This window comes from Rhinatrema bivittatum, chromosome 7, assembly GCF_901001135.1.
Source record: "Rhinatrema bivittatum chromosome 7, aRhiBiv1.1, whole genome shotgun sequence".
Lineage (NCBI taxonomy): Eukaryota > Metazoa > Chordata > Amphibia > Gymnophiona > Rhinatrematidae > Rhinatrema > Rhinatrema bivittatum.
The window spans coordinates 95,057,889-95,076,852 of record NC_042621.1 but is presented as its reverse complement, the minus strand read 5'-3'; the positions used below and the strand labels follow the sequence as shown (position 1 = coordinate 95,076,852).

General features: G+C 44.9%; 1 protein-coding gene across 3 annotated transcripts in view; it reads right to left on the bottom strand.

Moving 5' to 3' along the window:
- Positions 1-5,103, bottom strand: part of CPNE2 (copine 2) — a 455,723-nt gene extending 450,620 nt beyond the window's left edge. The window contains exon 1 of one of the 3 annotated variants that reach the window (XM_029608729.1): positions 4,587-5,103. In XM_029608729.1, coding sequence (XP_029464589.1) covers positions 4,587-4,881 — 295 coding nt within the window. In that variant the 5' untranslated portion in view covers positions 4,882-5,103. Of the gene's footprint in view, positions 1-4,226; positions 4,370-4,586 lie in introns of those variants that run through there. The other 2 variants (XM_029608728.1, XM_029608731.1) reach the window with 2 other exon arrangements.
- Between the last annotated feature and the right edge of the window lie 13,861 nt (positions 5,104-18,964).

Below are 18,964 nucleotides of genomic sequence, written 5' to 3'. Positions count from 1 at the left end.
GCTGTCATCTGAATCCAATTCCCCCAATACTCTCTAATTACTGTAATTGCAAGTGCTGCTGCCCCCACGAGTGCCACCTGTATAACTGCTACCACCAGGAAAAAAAAAAAAAAGTGTATCATTTGAACCGCTGGAATATTCTTCCCGCTGCTTCCAGGCTTGGATTTTGGCATAGGCAACTGCTTAGGGTGCCAAATTTTGAAGGTGCTGAATATCCAGGACAAAGGGGAATCTGCTTGCATTAGGGCCACGTACCGGCACATCTTCAAAGGGGGGTGCCATCCCATGCACTCTGCCCATAAGCACTAAATTCCTAAATCTGGCCCTGGTTGCTGCAAGTCTAACATTAGCAGTGTAAGGTGCTTTACCAGGCTCATCACGGCCAAGCATGCCCACTTTAACCTCTCCTCATTACTGCCCGAGTCAGGAAAGTGAAGACAGCAGGAGGGGGGCAGGAAGAAACTGTTGCTGAGCTCATGGATGAATATGGATGCAGAAGAAGAAAGTTTATTTTGTGGTCTCCCAAAAAAAAAAAAAAAAAAGAGTAGAAACAAAACATTTAAAAGGTCAATATGCAAAGCTATATACATGGATAACTCACAAGTTATCTGTCTCAACGGGCCTTACCTTAGAATGACCAGGTGGGAGTGAGGTAAACACAAAACCGGATAACTTAAAAACCTAACCGGCTATATTAAAATTAAAAAAAAAAAAAGTTATTTTCAGTTATTCAGCTATATGTAACTAGATAAATTTTAGGCAACTATATTCAGCAGCAAAAGTTTTAGCATAAACACTTGATGGAGCTGTTGAAGTAGCAAGACATAGTGGGGCAGTAAGAATTGCAATACGTAAGATATTCTGATCACAGAAGGGCATGAGAGCTGGTTGACAGTGAAAAAGTATGACATATGGCACGCTTCTACGTTTATAAAGCCCCGATCTAAGTTCATCAGCAAAGTATGACAAAGCTGTTCATCAAAGAACTCACACAAAGGGGAAAACAGGCCCTGTGAAGCCAGGTGACGTACCTTACTGTGACAAAAACACCAGCATTCTTTTACATTTGAAAGGAGAGATGCTAAATATCAGCCTTCCTCTCATACTCTCCTGGTGCAGGCACTACGACCTCGAGCTCCGACTCTCTGGCCAGAATCCTCAGGGTCAGACAGCATTAGCATGCCCAACACATCCAGCAATTGCTGTGGTGAGTCAAGAAGAACTTGTGCATGACTCAGGAGACAAACATGGAGTTATCCCGGCACACTATCTGTGTGTCAGGACTGCAATGCTACGACATAAATAGAAGAGCCCAAAAAGGAGGAAAAAAAAAAAAAAAAAAAAAGAGTTCAATGACCGTGAATGGCTAATGAACATTTATTTTCAGCCCACCCATGACTGTTTGCTACACACTGATAAATGCCACAGTGCCACCTTACAGTCATTGTCTGTCGGTCTGTCAGGCACAGGAGGGGAGACTATGCCATATACCAACAATCTTCAAAACCTCAGGCAAAAATCAAAACTTCATGCCCCTACACTCATAGGGTCGCCTGTTAGGCTTCCTCTTTACGTGTGCCCTTCTTAATCATTAAAAAAAAAAAAAAAAAAGTTGGATATTCACTTTACGCTGTGCAAACTGACCACAGAGAGCAGCAGCAGCAAAAGAGAGAAGATACAACAAAGTAACTTCACAAAAGGGTCCCCAGTCACAAGAACTGTTCAGAAAAAAAAATAAATAAAAGCCCTACAAAATATTTTTTATTTAAACGTATTCCTGCTGCCTGTTTGTATATACAGCAATATTACAAATGTACAATAGTAACCTGAATAGGTATTACCCTATCATCTTATGCCTTCTTCTTCACTGATGCTACAAGGCATCCATGATAAGAAGGTGTGGTGCAATCAAAGGCATTTTCCATTAGTCAATGATAGCAGCCTTATCATTGTGATCATCCTTCTCTACAATACAATCACAATGCCACCATGATCTGAACCACCACTTCCCTTGTTCTCTAGTTTCACACTAAAGGATTATTCTCCTAATTATAATGACAGAGAAACACATCTGGGACAGAGAATGGGAGCTGGAGACCTGATTCTCCTGTGCCGACAATATATATCTTCCTTCCCTACCTCTTCTAAGTTAGTAGATCATGGACCTGTAACTATAAGAAATGGTCATGTAGATGGGTACATTTAGCACTGCACTTTACAGAAACAATGCCACCATCAATGATCCTTCTATCTCCCCTCCAAAAAACATAACACAAACCAGCCACTAGATAGAATTCACATTCAATCTCTAGAAAATTCAAAGTCACCGAGAGTTCTCAAATATATTCATTAAAAAAAAAAAAAAAGAAGAAGGGAAATCAGGACATTTACAATTTGCTTCTACGAGGACAAGCCCAAAAGTTAAAATGTATAATTTATGGAATATTCACAAAAGAAGAGCCCATTTTTCAACTTTGGTTTTGAAGTGACAGATTTAGCTCATTTTTCCTTGTATGCAATGTCCACAACATATCTGCTTCATCCAGCAAAGGAATGCACAGCGCAAAGAAAAACACGGCAAAGCGAGCAGAAGGTTCTTGCCTTGACAATGGGGTCTGATGTGAACAGTGTAAAACCTGCAACAGCAACAACTAGCTATTGTTTTCCTTAGATTCCCAGCACAGTTGCACAAGCCTATGTGCATTTTAAATCCCACATTCTCCTTTAATTATTTATTTTTATGGTGTAATACTTTAATTAATGAAGATCTGTTCTTCATAGTTGTACAAGCAATGAAGAGCTCTGGCCACTTATTGCTTACCTGTGCACATAAATAACTAGACATGTAAGTCTTAGTAGTATTCTGCTTAGATGGCAAGCAAACACATTGCCCAAAGAAATATTTTGCTGCCTCTGGCTTGTGATCTTAAATTCTGCTTTCCCAGTTTTGCTGAGGAGCATGCTTATTTGGGCACAATGACTTAAAGGGTACTAAAATTATTGTACAATGTATATTACCAACAGAATGTGTTTTCATCATCCTGGGTCCTGGCTGGTTGCTGTAGCACGCAGCACTTCAAGGAAGCAGCCTACATGGATCTTGCTGTCTTTATCTGCTGCCATATTCTGTTTTCATGTGGTGCATGTTTTTAAACAAAAATACATTTTCACTGTCTTGTATTTAATTTTACAATTGAAAGTATAGTATTTTATGAACTAGTTCAGGCTGGTTGCACAGCTGTAACTGAGGGTTCTTGCATAAGGCAGAGGTGCTGCTGTGCACTATGGAGAAGGACTGAACGGCACTTACTAAACAGTAGAAGATTATTTTATCAAACTGGCATGCTTGAGACATCTGCAATGCCAACATACAGATGAATTAAAGTCTGACTCAAACCAAAGAGTCCAGATCACTGCTGTGGGATACTTCAGTGAGCAGAACTCTTTAAATTATTATATGCAGAGATGAAGTGAACAGATCCCCACATCTCCATCTTTCCTGCCTCAAAATGTCAAGTTACACAGCTCCTGCACCTTCAGCCTCAAAGACCCAGCAGTGCTGGGCTTGTGAGAGAGCCAGGTAAGACATTGATCTTTGGGATGGTATGTTTCACCACATGCCGAACTTATTAAAAAAAAAAAAATCCAATTGTCCACCGCACAGGAGAACATAATCCTACTTTGTATAGCACACTTGCAAACCTTTGATAGCTCTATGTGTTTATGACAGAAGCTAGTCTCCCTTTCCAGAGCTTGAATTAAAATGCAAAAACCTTCACGTTTTTTTTTTTAAGTATGATAAATGCATCCGTAACCCATCCATATAAATCTGATTTTACAAGCGGTTCTGACCAGAGTTCCAGCTGCTTTCTCCCAGCACCCGCCCCCAGACTGTGTCCAAAGTCAAAACAAGCCACAAGTTGCCAGAACTTAACAGCTTCTCGTTTGTCTTAACGTTTTGACGAAAGCTTCCCCTAACCACCTAGGGGTCAGACTTAGAAGAAGCTAAAAATAACCCTAAGCAAACAACCAGGAAGGAACACTGAGCTTCAGTCAGGGCAAAAAGGCATAAAAAAAAGCGGCTTTTTCCCGAGAGGGAGGAAGGTCTGCAGAGTGAGCACGATATTTACCCAAGAGCGCGGGGGTAATAATGGTTACCGCACTTTTGGTGGGGGGGGAAAGAAAACTTAAGCGGCGCAATTCCACGTGAAGCAAACAAGCCTTACCCGGAGCAGCCAAACACTCCTTAAAGCGTCACTCGAGTTTACGGGGGCCAGAACCTCGCCCGCCTCCTTTTTTGAAAACTATTGGAAAAGGCACGAGAGGCTCTCTCTCCGCTCCACTTTCCCTGAAATGACAGGAGCAGCGCGCGCGCGCCACAAATAATAATAATAAGAGGAAGAAAATAAAAAAAAACCCCAAACAAACCCCTCCAGCAGCCGCCTCGGAGTCACAGCCCGTTCCCGGAAACTCTCACCCGCGAGCTCCGGGGCAATGACGGGACCCGGGCTTCCCAGCCAGGAGCCCCCCAAGCCCAGCAGCGCTAAAAGGCGGGGGGGGGGCCTGCCCTGCCCTGCGTCACTTACCGCTCCACCACCGAGAGCCGCCCAGCCCTCTCCCACCTCGGGGCTCTCTGCTCACGGCGCCGGGACCTTCTCGGACATCCTGGGAGGCGGAAGCCCCGAAGCTGCCTGCCCGCCGCCGCCGCCGGACGGAGCTGGAGCTGCTTTTTGCCGCGCGCGTGGAAGCGACTCCGCACTCTCCGCTCCTCCCACTCTGGGCGGATAAGTGAAGGGAGGAGCGGCCGCGGGCAGTTACCGGCAGCCTTGCTGCGCCCCGAAGGTGGGTGGGGGGGGGGGGGGGGGGTTCCCTACTTTCCATTCTTTACTGAACATCTGGAGCGGCCGCGGCCACCCTGGGTGGCCAGAGGCGCAAAATGGGAGCCCTGGCCTTCAGCCACCTCCGAGGTTTACAGTTTAGGTAGGATGAGTCCCTGCTACTAACGGTGGGGACCCTTGGGGTGTAAATGAATAGGGGTGGGACAGGATTTAGGAAGAGCAAGTTACAGGAGGGGGGGTGGGGGATTAGCAGGGCAGGAGCCAGTTCTCCAGGGCGGATGTGAAAGATAAGGCTATAAAAGAGGGAGCAAGTAAGGGGAAGTTAGCCCTTGAATGCTTCCGGCAGGGGACCGCAGACACCAATAGCAGCAGGAGAAAAGCTGGGAGACCACAGGGGTGTGTTTTTGTTTGTTTGTTTTTTTTACACCTTTCTAGAAGTACAGCTGGGACTTCTGTAGGCAGTGCTTGTGAGGAGGAGCGTGGCAGTCCCAGTACAGCCCCGGCATGGAGATCACAAGTTTCAATGCACCAAACCTGCTTCAGCACAGGAGAGGTGCAGCAGATTCCTAGGGCCTGGAGATCAGCTACATGGGGTGGCTTGTGAAGTAACCCCAGCCTAAAGGAAGAAGGGCATTGTGGATGTAGCGCACGTAGTTATGGAATCAGAGCAGCCAGGTGTAGACTGGACAGAGTGGGATTTTCAGTTGTCATCTGAACATAACAGTTTCACTACATTGGCATTGGAGCCGGTGGAGTAGCAAAGTGTGTGATGGGAATAAAGAAGATACAGAAAGAGTCTCAGGACAGCGGGGGGCCTGCAGCAGAGAGAGAGAGAGAGATCAGAAGGAGCTGCACAGGGCGGCAAGGGGCTAGATAGAGAAGCAGACGGAAGAGGAATGGCGAGGGAACCGAGGGAGAAGCGGACAGACAACAGAGCGGCGAGGGACCAGCCAGAGATGCTGACACTAGGCAAGGAGCGGACAGGGACGCGGGAGTGACGCAGGCAGAGGAGGAGCGGCGCGGGACCTGAGAGATGCAAACAGACGAGGAGCAGCGTGGATATAAACAAAGCAGCACCTGCTGGCCCAGAGATCAAGTGGACTGCAGGAACAGAGAATGCGAGGAGGTGGTGTGCGTTTGCGCGCACGCACGCACAGCAGATTCACGAGGCAGCGCATCAAGTGGTTTGCAGGAACAGAGAAGGCAAGATTGGGGTGAATGTTCATGCACACGCGGGCCGGGGGAAGGGAGGTGAGATGATTGTCTTCTTTTTGAAAGAAAAATGGTGTGAGAGCCATATTAGCAGCTAAGTTTTATAAACAAGATAATGTATATCAATTGATTTAATGCAGGAGCAGAGATGTACAGGTATTAGTAGTTAACTGTGGCAGCATGTGGAATGGGCTTTGGAAACTAGCCAGGAGCAGTAAAGCAGGTAATCAGAATTTGCTAGTAGTGTTAGTGCGTTGTATAAGAGGCTGTTTTAGATAGGCAAAGACAAGCAAATGAATGAGTTCCCTAGCAATAACAAACTGCATCTTTCTATAAAAGGATCGGACTAGTAGCAAATTCACTAGTTAGGGGTTGCAGGAAGAATCTGATAACACCAAGCACAACGAATTTCTAGTTAGGAGGAGGAACAGAGAGGTTGTAAATATATGTACTGTATATGTACATAGACAGATATATAACTATCTAACATTAAATGCTGCTGCAGATAGCTAGGATAAGACAGAGTTAATTAATTTTGGTTAAACTTGTTTCAAGCTGTTCCTTCAGAGTTAACAAATGGCTAGGACATACAGTACAAGAAAATAATAGTTCAATTATATTTTGCAAAACTGATGGGGAAGGTTATTTTGATGTTAAACTATAACTCAAAGGGCTATGTAAGAAACCTGTAGTTCTAAAAGTTTTTGTTGCGAACGCGCCCTGCAGGTCCTGAGGAGGAACGCGGAGGCACGATCGTCTGCTCTTGGGAGAAAGTGAGCCCTTGGCCCACGAGGCAACTCAGGGAGGAGCCCAAGACACACCCCGAGGGAGGTGAGCGATGCAAGACACAGGCGAAGCAGGAACACAGGAACTGAGACGAGGCAGGGTCAGCCCCCCACTGAACAAACACACACCAGGGAGACCCAGCAACACAATGCTGGTCTCAGGAGTAGCCCTCTGACCACTCGGTAGCCCTTCCGGACCCGCCACGAGGGGGCGACGAGTGCGTGAGGTCAGATGGAGGCAGAGGGCTGGAAACGAAGAGACAAGGAACCGGAACAGAAGACTCTTGGGAGACACAGAAGAGTCAGAATACTTTGGACTGAGGACTCAGACGACGACTTGAAGACTCAGGGTACTTGGAAGACACAAGGAAGAGTCAGAGTACTTGGACGAGACGAGGACTCTTGGAACTAGGACAGGACGAGGGCTCCTGGAACTTGGATAGTACTGTCCCTCAGGGCGACCTACACAACCTGAAGAGGCTGGTTGCGGACCACGCAGAGAGCAGGACATGCACAGGACGGAGAAGGGATCCAGACAGCACTTGAAGAAAGATCCAGCTGGCAGGGACCTCCAGTCATCGGAGACAGACACCAAATGAGACTGATTTACTCCAAGGGAGGTTGGCTGGAGACGAAGTCCAGCGTACAGCAAGGCTACTAGCGGATTCATCAGGGATAGGACTGGAACGAAGGACATCGGGTACACAGGAGACTGGTACCTCTGGACACAAGGACATCTAGGATACAGACGAGGAGCACCAGGGCTGGAAGAGGGACCTGAGGACTGGAACATACCATGAAGAAGGTCCGAAGAGGGATGAGACCCGGAACATCAGACGAACATCAAGAACAAGAAGAACATGGAACACAAAGTCATCTGAACAGGGGCAGACCACGGAGGACCTTGACCGGAGAAGAGGAGACATGGACGACCATGGAATCCGATTCGAAGACCCTGAGAAACTGAAGCAGGGCCTTTATATAGGATTGAACCAGGAAGTGCTGAGATGACATCATCCGGAGAGACCGTGGAGTGTTTCCTGCTGCTGGCCCTTTAAAAGGGAGGAAGAGGCGCGTGCCCGTGCCTAGAGGAGACCCAGAGGAAGATAGAAGGACTGAGGCCTGCGGCGGCGGCGTCCTGCTGTGAAGGAGAGCCACGCTGGGGGCGGCTTCCTGCCCCGAGGGAGGAGAGGAAGATGGCAGCGGCTCCATACCGCTGGAGGGAATCCCAGAAGGGCTTCCCCGCTGGAGGCAGAGTCAGCGGTGTGGCTTCCAGCCGTGAAGAGTGGAGTCGGTGGCACTCATCTGACGAGAGGATGGCGTCGGGCCGCAGCAGCAGGAGCAGACCGGAGCAGCAAAGGCCGCGAAGATGGAGGAATGGTGGTGGGGGCTCCAAGGCCACAAGGAGGGACTCCGGCGGCAAAGCACTGCAGAGGAAGGAGGCAGCACAGCTCGTGGGTAGCCCAGGCCATGGAAGAGAGGCAGCAGCATCAGACCAGCATGGAGGAAGGTGAGTGCCTGTCTGCGGGATGGGGTCCACGGGCAGGAGCTTATAGTTTTTTGAGGAGATTGATTGATTTATTTTATAATACCAATAGTCTTTCAATGAAAAGGTCTCCAGGGGTGATCCGGGAAACTACAAACCGGTTAGCCTGACTTCAGTGCCAGGAAAAATAGTGGAAAGTGTTCTAAATATCAAAATCACAGAACATATAGAAAGACATGGTTTAATGGAACAAAGTCCGCATGGCTTTACCCAGGGCAAGTCTTGCCTCACAAATCTGCTTCACTTTTTTGAAGGAGTTAATAAACATGTGGATAAAGGTGAACCGGTAGATGTAGTATATTTGGATTTTCAGAAGGCATTTGACAAAGTCTCTCATGAGAGGCTTCTAGGAAAAGTAAATAGTCATGGGATAGGTCGCGATGTCCTTTCGTGTAGTGCAACTTTTCTAAAAGACAGGAAACAGAGAGTAGGATTAAATGGACAATTTTCTCAGTGGAAGGGAGTGGGCAGTGGAGTGCCTCAGGGATCTGTATTGGGACCCTTACTTTTCAATATATTTATAAATGATCTGGAAAGAAATACGACGAGTGAGATAATCAAATTTGCAGATGATATAAAATTGTTCAGAGTAGTTAAATCACAAGCAGATTGTGATAAGTTGCAGGAAGACCTTGTGAGACTGGAAAATTGGGCATCAAAATGGCAGATGAAATTTAATGTGGATAAGTGCAAGGTGATGCATATAGGGAAAAATAAACCATGCTATAGTTACACAATGTTAGGTTCCATATTAGGTGCTACAACCCAAGAAAGGGATCTAGGCGTCATAGTGGATAACACATTGAAATCGTCGGTTCAGTGTGCTGCGGCAGTCAAAAAAGCAAACAGAATGTTGGGAATTATTAGAAAGGGAATGGTGAATAAAACAGAAAATGTCATAATGCCTCTGTATCGCTCCATGATGAGACCGCACCTTGAATACTGTGTACAATTCTGGTCGCCGCATCTCAAAAAAGATATAACTGCGATGGAGAAGGTACAGAGAAGGGCTACCAAAATGATAAGGGGAATGGAACAGCTCCCCTATGAGGAAAGACTAAAGAGGTTAAGACTTTTCAGCTTGGAGAAGAGACGGCTGAGGGGGATATGATAGAGGTGTTTAAAATCATGAGAGGTCTAGAACAGGTAGATGTGAATTGGTTATTTACTCTTTCGGATAATAGAAAGACTAGGGGGCACTCCTTGAAGTTAGCGTGTGGCACATTTAAAACTAATCGGAGAAAGTTCTTTTTTACTCAATGCACAGTTAAACTCTGGAATTTGTTGCCAGATGATGTGGTCAGTGCAGTTAGTATAGCTGTGTTTAAAAAAGGATTGGATAAGTTCTTGGAGGAGAAGTCCATTACCTGCTATTAAGTTGACTTAGAAAATAGCCACTGCTATTACTAGCAACAGTAACATGGAATAGACTTAGTTTTTGGGTACTTGCCAGGTTCTTATGGCCTGGATTGGCCACTGTTGGAAACAGGATGCTGGGCTTGATGGACCCTTGGTCTGACCCAGTATGGCATGTTCTTATGTTCTTGATTAACGGATTAATTTTTAAAGATTGTTCCATTTACCATAAGAGCTACTACTGTCCCCTTTCAAAAAAGCTGGATAAGCAGAAAGACAGCACTTGTGAAAACATAAGATTGAGAATAAGTGATTCTCAGTTTTGTGATGAGTAGGAAGGTTAACGTTGGGGGAGGCTCAGGATTTGCATTGGGAGCTCACACAGGGGACTGGAAATGGCTCTTTGTCATACGATAGTGGGAGCAGAGTAATGCAGTGGGAAAGTACATTCACATCTTTGCTAGTTTCTGCAAAACCAACTTGGTGATTGCATTGGAACATGCTGTATCGAGGCAAGAGTCAGAAACCAACTGTAGGGTAAAAAGGTAGAGATGAAGTTTGAGATAATTTGAAGAGAAATTGTCAGAGACCTGTGAACAAGAGGAAGCCATGGAGTTTGTCAGTTTAATGGTTGGGGAGTCAGCAAACCATGTCTGAAGAGCACTGATGAACAAAATGGTTCAAACAAAAAGCATTTAACAACTGCTCATAAGGTAATTAAGCTGTAGGGAAGAGGCCCACATTCTAGCCAATTAGTCCATTGAGGGTATGCTAATGGTTGTTGGAGACACAGGAGAAGAGACAGATAAAGGATTGGGAACTATTTCCCATGCAGTAGGGTTAATCAGTAGTCTTATGAAGTTTAATGCAAAGCAAAATTTGATATTTTACAGCATTTGTGGGGAGATCAATCCATTCTGATTAGTTACTTTGAGGGCACAATTAAATTCTGCTTTCAACCTCATGTAGGAAATGATTAAGTGGAGCCAATGGTTAATCATTATTTGGGCAAAGAATTGGGTCACAGATACATTTGCATTGGGGGCTAACCCTCTGCCCCCTCCCCCCCCCCCTTTTTTTTTCTCTGCTTGGAGAATTTTACTAAGTGGAGCCTTTCTTTCCATGATTAAGGAAGCCTCTCAAGATTGTTGGAAGAGCCGCTGCTCGTGGACAAGAGAATACTTTATACAATATTTTTCAGCTTTCCTATTGGTGATAAATAAATAGCAATTGTAGGTACAAAGAGGTAGGTGGGACCATCATGCATATGTATGTAAGACATGCATTATTACTTAGTTACCATAATCAGCATATAAGGGCATAATCAGTCATTGTCAAGAGTTGGGGCTGCAAGTTGGCTACAGGGGTGGTGGGGAATAAAGCAGTCTTTTCAAAGCCTGGCACAGGTGATCAGGGCTGGTGCTAGTTTTTTTGCTACCCTGTGCAAAAAATTACTGTGCCGCCTCCCCCCCCCCCATGGGGCCTGATGAGCTTCATCCGAGGATACTGAGGGAGCTCAGATGTGCTGGTGGGTCCGCTGCATGACCTGTTCAATAGATCCCTGGAAACGGGAGTGGAGCCGAGTGACTGGAGAAGAGCGGTGGTGGTGCCGCTTCACAAGAGTGGGAACAGAGAGGAGGCTGGAAATTTATAGACCGGTTAGCCTCACCTTGGTGGTGGGAAAATTAATGGAGACTCTGCTGAAAGAAAGGATAGTGAACTTCCTACATTCTGGTGGCTTGCTTGATCCACGACAGCACGGATTCACCAGGGGGAAGGTCCTGTCAGTCGAATCTGATTTATTTCTTTGATGGGTGACTAGAGAACTGGATTCGGGAAGAGCGCTCGATGTGATTTACTTGGATTTTAGTAAAGCCTTTGACACTGTCCCGCATAGAAGACTCATGAACAAAAATGAAAAGCTTGGGAGTGAGCGTCAAGGTGGTGGGGTGGATTACAAACTGGTGGACAGATAGATGACAAATGAAACCTACTCTGAAGAGAGAATGGTGTTAAGTGGAGTGCCACAGGGATCGGTGTTAGGACAGGTTCTGTTCAACGTCTTTGTGAGCGACATTGTGAAAGAGATAGAAGGTAAAGTTTGTCTATCTGCGGATGATACGAAGATCTGCAACAGAGTGGACACACCGGAAGGAGTGGAGAGAATGAGGCATGATCTAAAGAAGTTTGAAGAGTGATCCAAATATGACAACTGGGATTTAATGCCATGAAGTGCAGAGTCATGCATCTGGGATGTGAAGGAACTGTATGTGATGGGGGATGAAGCGTTGCTGTGCACGGAACGGGAGAGAGACCTTGGGGTGATAGTGTCTTGCGATCTATAGATGGTGAAGCAATGTGACAAGGTGATAGCTAAAGCTAGAAGAATGATGGGCTGCATAGAGAGAGGAATATCGAGTAAGAAAAAGGGAAGTGATTATCCCCTTGTACAGGTGCTTAGTGAGGCCTCACCTGGAGTATTATGTTCAGTTCTGGAGCCCGTATCTCAAAAGGGACAGAGACAGGTTGGAGGCGGTTCAGAGAAGGGCGACCAAAATGGTGGGAGGTCTTCATTAAATGACAGGAGGAGAGTTTGATGGATCTAAATATGTATACTCTGGAGGAGAGGAGGAGCAGAGGAGATATGATTCAGATACTTGAAAGGTTTTAATGATGTAAGATCAACAACAAACCTTTTCCGCTGGTGAGAATCCAAAAGAACTAGGGGTCATGAAATGAAACTCCAGGGAGGACGACTCAGAACCAATGTCAGGAAAGATTTCTTCACGGAGAGGATGGTGGACTCCTTGAATGCCCTTCCAGAGGAGGTGGTGAAGGCAAAAACGGTGCAAGATTTCAAAAGGACATGGGATAAACACTGTGGATCCCTAAAGACAAGTGGGAGGGGAATGAAGTAAGAGGCATGGGGGTAACTTGCAGGTATGGCAGATACTACCCCTTAACAAATAAGCCTTCATATTGTTGATGCAACTCCATCATTGCTCGCTGCTTCAACGACAGGGGCAGATAACAACCAGCAAGGACATTGAACTGTACAGTCTGGGAAAACAAATAAGCATGGGGGTAACTTGCTTGATGCGGCGGTTACTTACCCTTAGCCAAAAAGCCTGATACTACACTTCTGATGCAACTCCAACATTGCTCGCTGCTTCAACAGGGAGGGGGAGGGGGGAGGAAATTGGACTCAAACAGTAATCAACAAGAGCCCTGACCTTGGTGGACTGAGTAACTACTATGGGAGCTTGCTGGGCAGACTGGATGGTCCATTAGGTCCTTTTCTGACATCACCTCTATGTTTCTATGTCCGCAGTCTATATTTTTAAAAACTGACAAGCCCCCCCCCACCCAAAACCCATGGATAAGGAAAATGTATTAGGTACCCCAGGCAAACCTTATAACCTTGCACACATGCCACTCCCACACCCTTTACAGACACACACAATTAAATTATGCATTTATAACTATAAACCGTGGTGATCTAGTGATTTTCACATGGAGTGACGGTATACAAAACCTCTAAATAAATTTTACATGAGAAAAAACATTCAAGAGTACAGTCTGCTGAGGCAAAAATATCACTTACAATATGCATATTATATTTACATGCACTCCAGTAGGGCCAACCAGAAAACTCTGCAAAAAAGACACTTGGAGCTCCTATGGGATTAGACTTTTTGTAATGCGTATTGGCTGTGAGCTTAGCCCTCAAAGCCATGAACAAACAGAATTACCAATGCCATTACAATACAGTAAACCTCCCATACCAAAACAACCCTAACAACCTTACCTATGAAAAGGAAACACCAATAAAATTCTTATTAGGAAATCAGGCTGCTATAGATCCCTACACAGAAATTGCATGCTAGCAAAATACCTCACCTCAGTCCCATATGCAGAACACAGAGACACCATGACTAAATACAGAATAAAGAGACCAGAAAGTATAAATAGAAACGTGCTGAGAAGAACTGAACTGGAACCCACAACAAGCCAGCCTCTATATGCAGAGCAACAATGGAAAAATAGAAACCCTACCATTATTCATAAAACATTAAATAAAATCAAGAAATATAAAACAATCATAATAGTAAAATCATATTCATAAAAAGAATATTTCAAACCAGTTATTGAATAGAATATCGAAAATTTGCCAAACACCAAAAAAATTTTTAAAAATCTGATGAAAAATCTAGTTAAAAAATGTTATATTCCCCCCCTTCCCCCCAAAAAAAAATTTCAAAAGAGCAGAATCATCGAATTATACCCAATAATTAAAACTAATAAGGATTTTAAAATCTGCTCTCCATACCTGGGATCTGATTTCCAGTCACCCTGAGACTGTCGTGGATTGGGGGAGGTAGGGCCACACACATTTTATCTTCTCTCTCACACACCTGCACAATAACACATTCATTCTCTCACACACTCCCTCTCTCTGACATACACAGGCTGCCTCACCCTCATAGGTACATGTGTGTGTGCCTGTGAGAGCCTATATGTGACACAAAGGCTCTCATAGGCACAAAACATACACAGACACACAAGCTGTCACACAGACACATTCACAGGCACACAGGCTCTCACCCAGACATATACATAGACTCTTACACAGTCTCCCTCTCACTCACACAGGATCTCACACAGACACACAAACAGGCTCTCAGTCTCACACAGGTTCTCACTCATTCATACATACATATAAGCTCACACACACACACATGGTCTACCGTTGTCATCTGACCAAGGCGGGGTGAGCTCCACCACAGCTCCATGGGCCTCCTGTGCTGTCTTTGGGCTGTGGTGGGATCAGCTCCACCGTGGCCCCCGTAGGCCTCCTGCTGTATTCGGCCCTGGCAACTGGTCAGATTATGAAATAAGGATGTGGTGTTTTAGGTGACTAAAACCAGCTGTCCATAAACAGAGAATATTAATACTAAGTTTGCTTTCGCATTTAATCTATTAGAAGAGAAGCAACAGGGTCAGCAGAAGGGACACAGTGGCAAGGACATAACATCAGTAGAACCGCTGATCTTATCATCAGAAGGGCAAAGCTTTACTATTTTTACACAGGTTATAATGAAGCGGCTTGGGGAGAGCCCAGTGATGGGGGAATATTATATAGTACACGTTCTCCCAGATCTTGGTGGTGCTATTTGAGGCAGGGGATAAAAAAAAAAAAAAAAAAAATTAATGCCCCATTAGGGCAACCACTGGGGCATTTATTTACGTTAAAGGAAAATAATGGAAGGTTGGAAGAAATGCTCAAGGATAACCATGGACTGGAGGAGGCCCCATTACAAGAAGTATCTTAGGGAGAAAATGGATGGCCCAGCTTAGGGCAGTGTGGGATAGCTACAAGGTTGGGCTACTTGGGGCAACAATGGGGCATTATCGAGGTTGTGCCCAGAACCAGTGGTGTCAGAAAAGAAAGCCATTACTACTGGCCCAGCATTAGCAGTACTAGGAGATAATCTTCACTTACGGTTAAGAAAGCCCAAAGCAGATAGGAATGAGGAAGGATGCAGGGCTTTGCTGGGCCAGTCACGAGGTAACATTTTGTTCCTGGTTATGGCAGTGGGGGCAGACTTGTGCGCAAGGCCGCATGGGGGAGGGACACCATTTTGAGAGACGACAGTACGGCTCTTGTCGCACTTTCAGCTCCAGAGAACGATGCAAGCTGCCTGGGCAGGGGGTGACATCTGTTAGATTCAGAAGCTCCGTGAGGAGTGCAGTGTAATATGCCCCTCTGATGGGGGTCTTCCACTGCAGCAGGAGGCAGGATGGCTTGGGAGCATTGTCAAAAAACAGTTGTGGGGCATTGGACATTCATATATTTTCTAGGCAATAATAGAGCACTGAGCAGGACAGGTGGCAAATCGCTGGAAATACCATAAGAAAGTGCAGTAAAATGGATGGGCCATAGAAGTGTGCAAGGGGATCAGCTGATCCTCACACTCTGGCTGATGACATGAACCCCCGCCCCCCCCCCAAATTAGATATTTCATACACCTGAAATGAGTTAGTGAGGTAAAAACAAAAAAAATCAAATTGATAATAACTATTAATAGAGATTGCATACTGTTCAGGACACAGTGGAAGGGCTTTATCTGGTCCCATATCATTCCTAGGCTAGACTGGAAAAGAGAGAGAGAGTCACAAAGGGCTAGAGAAGAGCAGAATAAGTGGGAGTGGACAGTTATGTGAGGTCCTTGCTGAGTCATCAGGTACGTCACAAGGGAATTGATGATGATGCAATGCACAGCTTTATTGAGCACAGATGGGGTACACTTGACAGATACAGCCCTGGACATTTTCAATATGAGCCATGGTTATTTGCTACCTGAATCCCCAGTGAACTTTACTTCCCCACCTGCAAATCCCTCTGACCGGTGGTATGGAAGAAGGGGGTGAGAATGATCTTCATGACTATAACTATGACCGCACCAGGGGCCCAGAAGGTTAATCTTCCCCCCCTATCGGATGAACCCTGCTACCTCCAGGGTGACTTGCAAGGCCCATCTGAGTAAAGGAGAGGTCCGGGAAATAGAAGAGCAGCCTGGGGAACTTTGTGACTCCTAAATTTGCTACACCCCATGTAGGGGGAGGGGGGTTTTACAATACTTTATAAGCACAATTGGCATTTAGCACCTCAACACTAGAGTTGCTCAGCTCCTCTTCCTTTTGCCAAAAAAGCATTTCATATGGAGGCTACCACATATTCTGGCCAACAGTGCTATATGAACAGAGGAGAGTCCTCAGAACTGGCAAAAAAAGGTCTATTGACCATAAATTTTGTAACCAGTAAGCTCAATCATAGGTCCATAATGTGTCTCCCTTTTTTTTGTTTTTATAAAACCATGTCTAATTCTTTTTAAATAAGTAGTTTTGTAAATCCCAAAACAATTGGTCATGTAGAGTATTGGTCAATGTTCGCAAAGTATTCTATATCAGAGCGTATTGGCTGTTTTCTCAGCAAGCGTAAATTTTTTTGACAAGCGTGAATTTTTTGATGCTAATTGTTTTCGGTGGCTCACTTTCTTTCGACACTATTTTCCACTCTGACGTCTTGAATATATTTTACCGTTGTTAACCACAATAACTTATGTCTATTGAAAGCCCATAATAATCCATATCTTTTCTTTTCTGAGGCAAGATTAGTATGATAATTCTTTGCCCAACATCGTAATAGAGCACTTATCTTAAACTTGTTGCAGTGTTCTCTCATATTGAACAAGTTTGTGCTGCACGCCACCGCCAACGTTAACGTTTCGCTTAACGCTTCCTCAGGGCAGATTTGAGCTCTCTCAATCTTTAAGATTGAGAGATAAGTTATTGTGGTTAACAACGGTAAAATATATTCAAGACGTCAGAGTGGAAAATAGTGGCGAGAAAAAGTGAGCCACCGAAAACAATTAGCGTCAAAAAATTCACACCTGTCAAAATTTACGCTTGCTGAGAAAACAGTGACTACGCTCTGATATAGAATACTTTGCGAACATTGACCAATACTCTACATGACACCAATTGTTTTGGGATTTGCAAAACTACTTATTTAAAAAGAATTAGACATGGTTTTATAAAAACAAAAAAAAGGGAGACACATTCTGGACCTATGATTGAGCTTACTGGTTACAAAATTTATGGTCAATAGACCTTTTTTTGCCAGTTCTGAGGTCTTTGTCTCTTCTATAAAAATTAAAAAAAAATTATTATTTGGGATATAATTCTAATAAAGTTTAACAGTTTGTTTTTAACAAATTCTTTATACAGGATAACTTATGTAGTTTTTGCAGTTAGCTATTGAGTATAATTGAATTAGACACTAGCTGGTTCCCTTTCTTTTGTTCATTGAACAGAGGAGAGAACAATTGGACCCAGGCCCAGAGGCAGAGAATCAGATAACAGGAGATTTGGGAATAATGTTGGGTGCGGTGTCTTGTGCTTCCTAATCTGTGCCTTCACACTGTCTTTGTTTTATGGAGGGGGGAGGGGGAGGGGGAACCACAAAATAAGCACCGGTCACTTTCTGATACCTCCATAGTAAGAGCCAGAGGGAAAAATAGTTCTCCTTTAGTGCTGTGCACCGAATACATCATAGTGATGCATCGCTGGCTGTTAGTCATTATTATAATTTTGCACCACTATGGGACGTGAATTGGCAGGGTACATAAAAGATTCTCACCTTACAGGTTTTCATGCTGGTTTTTCTTTTTCCCCCAGTTGTTCCATTTCCACATACGATGGCCAGTTCTATAGCAAGTGAAAGATCATTTATTCTTCAAATTCATTTCACGGCCCACACACTAAAAGCTTTCATCAGACTGGTCTCTAAAAAATGACGTTGCCTTTCCACCGTGTCATTTTCTAAATGCAGTCAAGAGCCAAGCAAGCAGATTTACCACACCATTGACTTCTTCGCTGGAGCTTGAATCATTCAACAATGGCAACTGGTTCTGGGTCACACAATGGCTCACATTTCCAACTGGTTTTAGAAATAGCCTTATTGGCAAATTGATCAGGAACAATTAGATTTCTTAGGGAGATGAAGTTTCTAATTCTGATTAAAGACAGGTACATTGCTGCTTTCCTTTTTTTTTTTTTTTGTCATCATGTCTTTCATTTGCCAGAAAACTCTGCTCCATCTGTTGTATGTAGGCTGTGAAATCCATGGCAGTGAGCAAATGGATCCAATACAGCAAGGAGGATTCTGCCCTCCTTAATGTATCTGACTTTCAGAAATGCCTTAAAAGGGGAAGATTTCATGTGCATAATAGCAAATTCTGGTTTTCTCTTCACTGGATAAAGAGCAGAATTTAAAGTGAGCAATTACCCCTGCGGTTACTTGGAAGCCTGTCATGTGGGATGCAAAACCAGACCAGAGCACATGGGAGAGGGAAGCCCATCTGGGCAAAGTAAGCCCCCCCGCCACTGCTGCACAAAGCAGCAACTTCAAGCAGGAGATCCTGAGCTCTCCAGCAGCTGCTGTGACCTGGCGACCTCCCTCCCCCCCCCCCCCCCCCCACACACCCCCATCGCACAAAGTGGGAGATTCTGGGCTCTCTGTCAGCTGCTATGTTCTGATCTGGAGAAGTAAAATGGAGAAGGGAGACCGACGCTACCATTGCTAGCACAAGAGGAGCAGAAGAAGCAGCTCGCTGAAGAACTAAAGGAGGAATAGCAAAAGCACTGAGCGGAAGAGGAAGAGG